We start from the raw sequence: 12635 nt of genomic DNA, 5'->3' as shown, positions 1-12635 counted from the left end.
ATATACTTTATAAATGCTTCAAGAATTGATGACATTTATACAAAACCAAACATAAAACCTCCTATTTCTACTAATGTCCACTTGAACCAATCCTTAAAGCCTCCCTCCCATCTTTTAACCACCATCAATTAGAGCCATATTAGTATCGTCACTAATTAGCCTTCATTGAAAACAACAAAAACATATCCAAATACTGCCGATTGTCTTGATAAATGTTGTTAGCTTTCCATGAATGCATTCATCACATGTTCCACATACCTTATGTTACAATCTTTCTTAATATTTCATTTGGTAGTTAGAATAGAATGAAATGAAATAAAATTGGTCTTTATAATTTTACAAATTCGTTATAAAGTTTTGTATTTCATTTTATTCTCAATCCGCCAACCTACCAAACAATGAGTTAGCTTATATGTTCATGTTCTGAAGATACAGTAAACTGAAAATGTAAAATTTTTTTGGCTAAGGATGGCTTAAACGGTAAGAGAAACAAAGAATTTCCCAAAATTTTAGTATTTACAATGTAGCCTAAAAAAAGCATAAATGAGGTAAATGACTTACATATAGAAAATACAAGCACATATATCCATCAACAACAACAAAACTAGGTCTTAAGTCCCACTAGGTGGGGTTGGTTATATAAATCATTTTCCATCAATTTATGCGATCATGAACCATTTATTTTGATTAATTCAAGGCTATTAAATTCTTATTTATTATCTCATTCTAAGTTTTTTTAAGTCTACCCTTACCCCTTCTACTGCCTCTCACAGTAACTAACTTATTCTTCACCTATGTTGCAAGTATCCAAACCATCTGAATCATCCCTCCCTTATCTTATTTTCTATAGGAGTTGCACCTAACTTATCACAAAATATGTTCATTCATTAATTTATCTTTCAGTGCTACACTACTCATCCACCTAAGCATTATCATCTCGGTAACTTTTACTTTTTAGATATTCTATTTCTTCGTCACTCAACATTCTAATCCATATAGTATAGTTAATCTTATAGTCATCCAATAAAACTTCTCTTTCAATTTTAAAGGTATTCTACGATCACAAAGCACACTTAAAGCACTTCTCCATTTTATCTAACCTGTTTTAACTCTATGCATTACATCATCTTTAATTTATTATTCAATTTTTATACTAGATTCAAAGTGTCAAAAAGTGTTACTTATTTCTTCATATCAAATTTAACTTTTCTCTCCAATATTCATCCTACCATTATTGAAATTATATTTCATATATTCTATCTTATTTCTACTTATCAAGTCTCTAGATTTCAAAGCTTCTCTCCATAATTATAATTCAACCTCTACCCCGCTCCTAATTTCATCAAGCAATACAATATCATCCGCAAACAACATACACCATAAAACCTCATTGCTCTTAGCCAATTGGTTCATCACTAAAGCAAAAAAGATAAGGATTCATAACAGATCATTTATGTACACATTTAGTAATTGAAAATTCTCTAGTTTCTTCATATATAGTCTTACATTAGTCATTAATCCATTGAGCATATCCTTAGTGACATCAGTATACCTACTACATATACCTTTGTTTTCTAAAACCCATCATAAAACTTCCCTAAATATCCTATCATATGCTTTCTCTAAATCAATAAATACTATATGCAAGTCCCTCTTCTTTTAACTAAACTTTTCCATTCATCCTCAGACATAAAACCAAATTGATTTTCTGAGACCTTCATTTCTAACCTTAATTTTTGTTCGACAACTCTTTCCCACAATTTCATTATATGACTCATAAATTTAATTTCACGATAGTTATTACAATTTTGAATATCTCCTTTATTTTTGTATATATATATACATTAAAGTATATATATCCATCCCTCAAACAAAAAAAAAAAAAAATGAAACATAAATTGTTAGGGTTTAGGCTTTAGCAAATCTCAAAATGTACCACTAACCCTAGGTTTGAGTAAGAATTGAGATGTTGGCACCACCAAACATTTGATTTTACATAAATATACCAAATCACATAAATAATAAAATCTTAGACATTAAAACAAACCTAAACCAGTATTTATAGAGCACAAAATATATAAAAATTCTGCAAAATAATTTAAAATTACTAAATTTATGTGCTCATCGACAGGGATCCCCATCTCCCAAAGATGACCATAATAAGAGAAGGGTTAAACTAGCGCGCACACAGCCTTTCCAATTAGGCAATGTCTCGTGAATTAAGTACAATGCAAATGAATTAATGGGAGAACTCAATTCAATTCAGGAGAGGGCGAGAGAGTCTGCGCCCCTTAACCAAAATAACAGAATTGGAATGACAACACTACTCGTCGTTGAAATGGAAATATTGAGGCTGGAGCTAATTGGAGGGTGGGATAAAATCAATCAAGAGCGGAATTGATGCCAGAAGGCGGTTACTTGCAATTGGATGCCACTGTAGGGTAACAATAGGAATGAAATTTTAAAAATAAAATAAAATAAAGCACACAAAAACACACGACATTTTCCAAAATACCCGAGAGGACCAGAGTCCGCTTATATTTACTAGCGTATGAGAATTTCAACCAACTCTATTTTGCAGTGCCATGAATTGAAACCTTTGTGGCATCAGCATGTTTGTTTTGTGAAGTGGAATGAGATAAGAAGGGAATCCAATAAAAATTTAAATGAAATCAAGTGAAAATTTCGATTTCATTCTTCCTGATTTTATTAAATGTGCAGTTGTAGTGGTTGGCTGGTTTCATGTTACAACCCCATTTGGGTCATTTCGCTTTATCAGAGATCCCTTGCAGTTAACTAAACGTTTAACAAAACGCCAAAACATGAAACCAGCCAACCACTACCCCTGCACATTTGGTCTGGTATGAAAAGTAAAATAGAATAAAATAAAACCAAGAAGAATGAAATAAATTTTCCACTTAATTTCATTTAAATTTTCATTCAATTCCCTTATCTCATTCCACCCCACAAAACAAAGATGGTGATGCCACGAAAGCTTCAATTCCTCGAGGAAAGAATGGACCCCACAAATGAATATTAATCAAAATGTAAGTAGCAAAATGAAGGAGACACACTTACAGACACAAAATAGGACATGATAATCTTGAATTCATAAACAGTTGAAGCTATAGAAGGCCAAACATCTAACTTAGTTTTAAAAATATTTGATTGAATCATAGCCCCAACTAAAATGCTTAATGTCATTAATATTGGTTCAAAACAAATCAAAGCCCTTGAGAAGGTGATGACATTGACTTGAAATAGAACAGCTTGGAGCATGCTTTAAGAACAGTCCAATACTTCAGGCTGAACTGGCCGCTTCTCAAAGTCCAGCAAAAAGAAAAAAATCCTGACGGATCATTTTTAACATCCTAAACTTTTATAAAAAGTAAAGTGAAATAGAAGGCAAATCATTTACAACAGAGATACAATACAAAAATATCAGAAAGGATGACCATGTATGGCAAAATATTTATAAAACTTCCCTCCAATGGCTTAAAAACACATCTCATTCTCCATTGAAGGAAATCAAAAAAATGCACACTGCAAGCATATGGCCGGAAGTTCTGTCCCAGGGGCAGGCGCAAAGAAGGTCTCCTAGTTCAGCCATAATATTCGTCTTCAAACCAAAGGGATCTGAGCACTGGCATTAGTTAACCCGTGACCATTAAAAGTTCAAGATATTTCCAAAATATATTTACTTCTATCCGTAAAATAAATAAATAAATAAATGTCATCCTACCTTACATCATGAACTGTTCTTCATGACAACTGCTTTGCTTCATCCTTGCCATAAATGCGTTGAAGCTCCCGTGTTGCAGCTAGAAAGGATTCTGAAAAAAAAAAAAAAAAACACACACCCGCACATTTGAGAAGGACCACATCACAAATCAAAAACAAATAATAATATTTTCTTAACGAGATGGGCTCCTTTAAGTTTTACTATGACCATTTTCAAGAGTGTCTGAAATGTCATAATGGATGATTTGATGACTATGAGACCTTTTAGAGAACTCTTTGTCAATGAAGTAGCAGGTAAGAGTATAAATAGACTTTATTAGATTGGTGCTTTAAAAAAAATAGGTCTCTACAGATAAAGTATTTCAAGCCCATTAATTTGATCAGTGGCATTTATAAGGTATTAGCTAATGTGCTCTCTAATAAGGTAAGTGGGATCTTGCATAGTACAGTAGCGCAAATGCTTTTATTCGTTGTAATCAGATTAGCAGTTAACAAGGATGTGAATGATGCTATAAGGACTCAGATGAAGGGAATTGCCTTCAAGCTTGATTTCAAAAAGGCTTGTGAATGGATTGTTGCAGATTTACTGATTGTATTGGGGTAGGAGTTTGGTCGGTGGTAAAGGTGGGATTAGTGGATGTTGTTCTCGAAAGCTTTTGCATGTATTGTTAATGTTGAACCCAAATATTGGTTTAAGGCATCTAGGGGAGAATAGGGGTGTTAAGGAAACTGATCTTCTATCTCATTCTTGTTCACTCTTGTTGGTTGTCTTGGGTAGGATGATCACTCATGGAGTTGAAAGCGGTGCTCTCAAGTGGGCTCTGGGGATGATGTTGTGTCATAACGTACATTTGCTTACAATACCATTCATTTTCTCGAGACAATTTGGCAACATTTTCCAATGTGATAACTGTTTGAGAGGTTTTCATGGTTGAATAGTCATTTTAACAATAGGTTGAATGGCATTGATTCAAAGGAAGGACTTTTATTTCAGTTCTAGATATCGCAAGTTGTTTGGTGTAGAGTGGCCTCTCACGTATTTGAGAGTTCCCTTAGGAGCAATCCTAGAGCATTGTTTTCAAGTTACCCCAATTGCACAGATGTAAAAAAAATGCGAATAACACTCATTATGAGAAATGAGATCATTTTTAACAAACAATAAGCATATGCAACTCGAATTTAAGCTACGACCTCCTTGCAACCATGATTCTGATAACATGTCAAGTCACCACTAACCTTAAAGAAAGCTTAAGACATAAGCTTGTGAGCCAACAATGCAAATCAAGCCATAACAATTGCCTTTTGGGAACCCAACTGTTGAAAGGTGTCCATAATTATGGATTTGTGTTGCATTACAATTACTCCAGCTTGTTTTTTTCTATTCCTTTGTATAATCTTTCCTTGCATTAAATTCCAAGTTGCTACAAAGCTAGGGAAGTTGAGGAGAGATTTCTAGTGGTCAGGAATTGGTGAGTGCAAGAAAGATAATCTTGCTAGTTAGTATTAGTGTTTTAAAAAATGTTTCTCAAGGGCCTTAGTACAAGGTGCGCTAAAAATACCTTAAAGTGCACAAATTAAAAGTTCTTATCGTGGTTCAAGCATACGCCTTTATGTAAAGTGCACCTTTGACACGATTTTCTTCAAAGCATAAAGCTTTGTGCATGGTCGAACATGCATAGGATGGAAAATATCGTAGGAAGTTGATAGACACCTATCTTAGCTTTGTTAGAGAAAGAGAGAGTGTAGATCAAGCATAGAGAAGTCATCAATGCATTGCAACGAGGTCTTTGCTCAAGCAATAGAGCCCCAAATATATTGTTAAGACCTTGATCAGTTCATTTCTTCATTATTGGATGTTGCCAGTGCATGTGTTTTACTGTTTTGCCCCATTTATCCTGTTTATTCTCCACCTCTTGACATGCTATGTTTTTCTTTCTTTCATAATCTCCCACAACTATATTTAAAATTCATTTTGCAAGCTTAAAATGACCTATTTTTCTCTTTTAATTTTACATGTAACATTTTAAATTTTAGTTTTGAATTAGATATATACATTTTTAATTAAAAAATTAAATTCCCAAAAATTTCGGGCCCACGCTTATTTAGGGATAAAACGCCTCACCTAATGCCTTCACCTTTTAAAAACCAATGGTGGCAATAAGGTTCATAGACCTTAGAGCAAAGGAGAGGGCTATGCTTGGGAAACCCAGCATCTAAAAACTCTACTTTGTATATAAACTTGCTACAGCATTTTCCTTTTCAGTATAAATCCATTTGGCATAAGGTGATTAAATTAAACAAGGAATCAATCCAAATGGCTGGGATGTTATTGCTAGTGTTAGCGTTACTTACCTTACAAGAGCCCTTGGAAATTCATTTATCATGTCTATCATCTTCAGCAAAGCTTCCTATTGGTAATATGTAGAGTATCCATTTTTGGGAGGATCACTGAACAGGGGATGCTTCTTTTTCCATCATGTCTCTTCACTTGTATCTTCTTTCTAATTGTCATAATCCTCCAGCCTCTATTTTTTTATTTTAGGTTCAGTAATAGCCCTCAGAATTCAGTCTTTAGAGCAAATTTGAAATGCAAAGCAAATGATCTTGTTAAGCTGCTAAGCATTCTAGATTCCATTTGTCTTCCTCAAAGGAGGAGCAAAAGGTTTGGACGCTAGATGTTTCAAGAGTTTTCTGATCTATCTTTTATCATTTAAACAGTGGCTCTAGCAATGACAATTTTCCTTTGAATTCCTTCATTTGAAAAGCTAAGATCCCTTCAAAAATGAGACCTTTACCAGCCATATGGTCTTCAACAAGATTAAAACTGATGGTTTTTTACACATGAGGAGGTCAAATGGAGCTGTGTTGCACTGTTTATGCTCCCTTTCTATTGTAATGGCGTGACAAATACTATATTTTCTTGCACTCTGCCTTTCCTGTGTCCATTTGGAGTAGGCTCCTTGGAGTTTTGGGGGAGAATAAGGTTTGCAAATCCTCTTTGGAAGGTTTCCTTTTTCAAAGTTTGTGCATTTAGTAGTCATAAGGAGGGGCGTGCTTCTCTTGAATTGTGGGACTTTCACAGTTTTTGGTCCAATTGACTGGAGCGGAATGGTAAGATTTTTAAAGGCAAGAGCACTTTTCCAGACCTGGTTTGGAGAAGAATTATTTTTCTTGATAGCTTCAGTGCTCTCCCTTTGTTGTTGGATTATCTTCTAGTTTTCTTGTTATTAGTTTTCTTCTTGATGAAGGATATTGTGCCCTCCCAATTGTATTCTATTTCTAACTTTTTTAATAACATTTTCTGTTTATTCCAATAAATAAATATTTTTTTCCCACAAGAGAAACTGGCAAAAACGGACTATCAACATGTCTAGCCATCACCTCTAATAAAACTATATTACTTCCTTAAATAATAAATTGCACTAATAGAACTATAAAGCTTTCTAAAATAATAAAATGAACTAGTTTGCATTACCTTTCCAAAGACGGAAGGACTTCTGGTTGATAGGTGAACCAGTTATCGTCTGGATAACTTCAAACAACAAATTCTGAGGCGTGCTCCTGAGCTCTTGGACAATCCCATATATAGTTTTCCCATTCTCGAAATATATGTGATTATTTGGGTGTTTTGTCTTGCAACCAGCATGCCGCTCAAACTCATAAGCATTAATAACCTACATAACCCAATTAATAACCTGGTCTCTATGTTGATGTATTAGCTCAAAATGTCCACCATGTTAGAATCTAAACCAACTCACCTTATTGAAGTTGCATGCCTGGCAGCCACAGAGATAGCCAGAACCTTTTATAACACCACGGAGTTCCTTCTAACATACATAATAATCATACATATCACCAAAAAGTAAGCTATCATGAAAGATGAATGCATGAGAATTAAGATTTACCTCACGTGACCAGGCAATATACTTCACAGAAACTCCATCCAACATTCCAGTTGATAGTAAACTTCTAACATTTGAAGGAAAGTTGTTTGAAGGAACTTTTTTAGATGCTTTTGGCTCATCTTTCTTCTTGAGAAGAGTTTCAGTTCCAGAAGCAGTCACCTGAGTAGCACTTGCAAGGGCATCAGCATTTAATTCAGACAATTCTTTTTCATTAAGTACTTCTGATCTTTGAACTGAAGCCTGACCCATCAACAAGTCATAACTGCATATAAGCCTTCCTGGGGGATTAGTCTCAACATCATCGTGAAAACCACCAAAGGATATAATATTACTCTCTGCCTTGCTGAAGGAATTACCAATTGATAAACAATTGCTATCACCTTTGTTGTATGTGTGACTCAATGATACAGTCTTTTCACCCCCCTTATTAAAGGTGTGGGTTGCCTGACCCATTGAAATAACATTGTCATCCCCTTTGTTGTAGGTTGGACCCATTGACATGACACTGTTATCACCCTTCCTGAATGCCTGACCAATTGATATGGTACTATTATTTCCCCTGTAGTTGTGACCCATTGATATGTTGTCATCCCCCCTGCTATAATGTTGACCTACTGATATGCTATCATCCCCCTTGTTAAATGGTTGCCCCATTGATATAAAATTGCTTTCACCCCTGTTATAGGTCTCACCCATGGAAATGACATGCTCATCACCTCTATTATAATTAAGAGCCATTGATATGGCATTCTCATCTGCCTTGTTATAAGTATGTGCCCCCGATACAGTATCATTATCCTCTCTAGCATATGCATTTCCCATTGATACAGACATCACATTCTCAGATTCCTTCACCTGGCTGACTTTAACTTTTCTAATCCCACCATAGTTAAGACCTGACCTAGGATCAGTCAGTGTATGAGACATAGATAAACCAAATGAAGAATCAATCCCAAAAGGATCCTCAACAAGCTTACTACCCATATTCATATTTATATTCATATTCCCTGTGCTAACTGATGGAATGTTTCTCTCATCAAAATTAATGTTCCTCACTGTTTCAGAGTCAAATAACCTTTCAGTAAATTGGGTCGGGACTGAGTGAAAACTTGAAGGATTTCCCCATGGAGAAACATTTGCATTAGCCATTCCAGGAAAGAAGTTGTTGCTTGGAACTTCAACAGTTTGTCTCTTGTTGGGAAATAGATCTGCCTCCACACCATCCATGAACCACTGATGAGAGCGCTTTGGCTCTATTCTGGCAGAATTATCATAACCCATCTCATTATCGGTTAAACACTCAGTACCCTTTGCCATCCAAAGGCCCTTGTTCTGGAAAGACTGTTAAAAACAACTGTTCAAAGAATGCCCTCACCAAACAGATTATGAAGAAAGATGACAAGAAAACAAACAACTTTTGTGCCTAGGCATAGCAGAGATCAAGATGCCATCAAGATTATTACAATAAATCTTTTTTTTTTCTTCACTATGTAAATATGTAAAAAAAAAAAAAAAAAAAAAAAGATGAACTGATAAAAAGTCCATCACCAACACAGTTATTAGTTGGTAACTGGATGCTATTAAAACAAATACTTAGTGGAGATCAAAATATTTTTCAAGAAACTCAATTGGTGAAGTTTCATTTTTTTTTTAAAAAAAAAATTACCTCCAATAATGTCATTAATATTCTCAACTAGCAAGAGATATGACAGATGCTACAGGTGAAAAAAATTATTCTGGAAACTATTAACAAGAATTCAAAAAATTTTATACAACTTCATTGGGACAAGCAAGCATTGAACACAAGATAACATAACCACATAATGCACACTCCAATTAACGGTTCAGCTACAGCCTTAACATGGATTCCATAATCTTGTAATCAAAACAATCAATGAAGTTAATTGTACAAAACGCAACTCATCAAGCTAGACAAAATATGAACCAACACCTTGTGTAGAACTATTGAAACTTGAAAGTATGCCAATTAAAATCTCTCATACAGAACTCTCTCCTTGCTTAAAGGCCCATTCCTTTTTCTTAAAATTAAACATCCTTTCATGCTCAAATTCTTAAAACTCGTATTACCTCCACTAATAAACTCCCTGAACCTTAACCAACATTTGTTATTTATTCCGTAAACTAAATTAAGAAGCCAACAGTGAAGGTTGCCTAGATAACACACCTTGTCCTAGCAGGACGAGTTTATTCAGATGAGCATTGAGAAGGTTTGCATTTATGCAATTTCCATTTAATCAGTTATCCAATGAATTTTAATATATGCAGTCCTATATATAAGCATATTATATTTATGCATATGCAACTACATGCCAACCCCATCCTGCTACAATACAAGATCTGAATACATAAAATCAGGACAAAAGCGAGTCAGTGGGAATTTTAGAATAAGAGCCGAGGTCAAAGCAAGGTGGATTAGAACTATAGAAAACTCGCATCTTCGTCAACCCAACTCTCCCCAACATAGGTTTTGCATCAATGCCGTTTTCTTCTCACATTTTCTAGAAAGAACTACATTGATTTTTATTATGAGACCAAACCACCCTCCTTCACCGCTTCACATAACTCACAAACATGCAAATAATTATAAATAGGTAAACTCACATATCACTCCCTCATCAATACCTCCATTAAGCGAAAGGTACTACCTTCCAAAACAGCACCTTCCATTTCTTCTATTCCTTACCCCCTTCGCCCCTCCGCCCCCTCCACCAAAAGGGAAAAAATCCTCAGTGTACTTCCAAAATTACCCTTTTCAAACTATTTACTCACATAAATCCCTGACAAGCGCCTTTCTTGAACCATAGATTCTTAATTATCTCCATATAAATTTCTTCTTTCCCTACTTGTTGCTCTCTTGTTAAACTTGCAACAAGACAAATTTTCTAAATTGTCACCTCCACTACCTTGCATTGTCAGCACACATTGAGACCCACTGTCTGAGGTCAGCATCAAATGCGTTGATTTAACAACTTGAATAATAATTAGCCGTCAACAACATTTGACAAAGCAATTTTCAACTCCATAGAAAATTGCTTTTATAGTTTCTTACAATTATTTGGTTATTTTCCCTGTGCTTGAACGTACATGCACGTGCACATGCATGCATTAAGATATTTACTCAATTGATGTTGGCGCTTTTATTTGCTTCTAAATAACGATCAAAATGACTATCGTTGTCTCATTTATTTTAAAAAGGGCATGCCACACCTGCTCAAGCCCTCCCACAGAGATCATATTTATTAAATTTAAAAAATAAATAAATAAATAAAATACGGTTGTAGTCCCCTCCCCTCTCTGGGGGGCTCAAAAAACACTAGTTTTGCTTTTGAAATTTCAATTAATGGCTCACCTCAAGAAACCAATCCCAAATATGAAATTCAAAACTATATGCAATAATATACCATTTCCACCCTAGTATCCCCTCTTGGCAAGGAGTTGAGAAACACAGTCCTGCACCAAATATATCAGAAGAAACACGCACATAATAAACACATATTGGTAGCTGTAAGAGGCAACAAAACATTGCTTGAAACACATCTAATGCTCTAAATATAACACCCCTTCCTATAATATATAACATACCATTTTCCTGCTAAAGTTCAAGTTCCTTCGGATTCTGCTTCCAGCAAACTAGTGTCAGTAGCTTCCGGCCCTTCTTAATAGGTTTCTAGCTATAAGGGCGTAGTTTCATGGCACAGGTCGTAAATAACTTACCTTCTATTTTACAGTGATTTTGCAAGACAAATGCCAAGCAAAAAACCACATGGCTTCATGGAAGATCAAGCTTGCTGATAGCTACCTGCCGGACCAAAGGAAATTTCAAAACACGATGTGAGAAAACAAAAAGAGCTACAGACAACTCCACCACAATTTCCCATATTAGGAATAGATGAATTATTTTATCTAAGCTAACGCAATACTCCATGTCCTGTTCGCGTGCTGAGAAATGTAAGAAATAAAAGAAGTAATGAGAAAAAAAAAAAAAAAACATGACACAAGTGACGAAAAAAATATTAAATTGACTCAACTCAACATAACACGAGTGGAAATGAAATTTTTTTAGTTTTTAGAAACAATCAACGGAAAACAAAAGACCCAAAAGTATTACTCGTCTACAAAATGATTCACTGAGCATAATAAAACTTCTGGAAATGATTTCTTCCGTTCTTGAAACAAAGCGACAGCAAGCGTAAGATTCAAAACTATTAATCTTCTCTTTTCATTTCTAGCGTTTTCTCCGCGAGCAAGCAAAGGGTAAGGTTCTCCCAATAGCACAGAAGAATCAAATAGCAAAATACAGAACAGAACAAACCCAATAGCGCCAAACCTAAGATTTTAAATAGAGTGAGAGCGGAACAACAGAGATTGACCTCGGTACTATGAAGCTCCGACGGAGAAATCGAAACTTCACGGACTGTACGATATGAACAGTGAAAGAAGATCGATGAACTCGCCGGCGACGATGAGCCGGGAAATTTGGCCGGCGATTGTACGGCCAGGGACAGCGGCGAGATCTGGACAGATGGAAAGTTGGTGTGGGGTTTTGTTAGTGAGGAAAGATTATAAGATGGTGCCCTTCACGATCGCAACTCGTGTAACCTTATCTTGACCGTACACGTGGACTGGATGTAGCACGATCTGGTCCCTTCCTTCTCGGGCGCCGGTCGAAGCCAGTGACTACTCCGTGGGTGCGCGGTTTGTGAAACGTTCCCCAATAAAAAGATTTCAATACGATTATTTCAAGGAATTATTTCAATAAAACTTTTACATGAAAAACATAATTATAACAATTAAAAAGTTTTAGATGCTCTTCAACTTTTGATATTAAATTTTAAGAAATCTATTTTAAAATATTGTTAAGAACTAAAATTAAAAAATATATCCACAATAAATTAGCAATAAAATTATATTTTTGCTTAAACATTTCAAATGCCAAATGAGTGGATGCTTGAATAATTGCAATAATGC

The 12635-nt window shown here is 35.1% G+C and overlaps 1 protein-coding gene across 6 annotated transcripts; it reads right to left on the bottom strand.

The window, feature by feature from the left end:
- Window positions 1-3360: 3360 nt before the first annotated feature.
- Window positions 3361-12361, bottom strand: LOC131160331 (uncharacterized). 6 transcript variants are annotated; one of them, XM_058115913.1, is made up of 7 exons: window positions 12038-12361; window positions 11250-11466; window positions 7647-8987; window positions 7500-7568; window positions 7217-7415; window positions 3743-3833; window positions 3361-3643 (listed from the first exon to the last, which is right to left on the bottom strand). In XM_058115913.1, exons 2-6 carry the CDS (start codon window positions 11250-11252, stop codon window positions 3763-3765), a joined length of 1683 nt encoding a protein of 560 aa, XP_057971896.1. In that variant the 5' UTR covers window positions 11253-11466; window positions 12038-12361; the 3' UTR covers window positions 3361-3643; window positions 3743-3762. The 6 variants fall into 6 exon arrangements, with proteins under 6 accessions (XP_057971896.1, XP_057971897.1, XP_057971900.1 ...); XM_058115914.1 differs by having other exon boundaries at window positions 3361-3636; XM_058115917.1 differs by having other exon boundaries at window positions 7500-7565; window positions 12038-12336.
- Between the last annotated feature and the right edge of the window lie 274 nt (window positions 12362-12635).

Source organism: Malania oleifera, chromosome 7, assembly GCF_029873635.1.
Source record: "Malania oleifera isolate guangnan ecotype guangnan chromosome 7, ASM2987363v1, whole genome shotgun sequence".
NCBI lineage: Eukaryota > Viridiplantae > Streptophyta > Magnoliopsida > Santalales > Ximeniaceae > Malania > Malania oleifera.
Note: the sequence above shows the minus strand (reverse complement) of the source record. Positions and strands in the feature narration are given on the sequence as shown.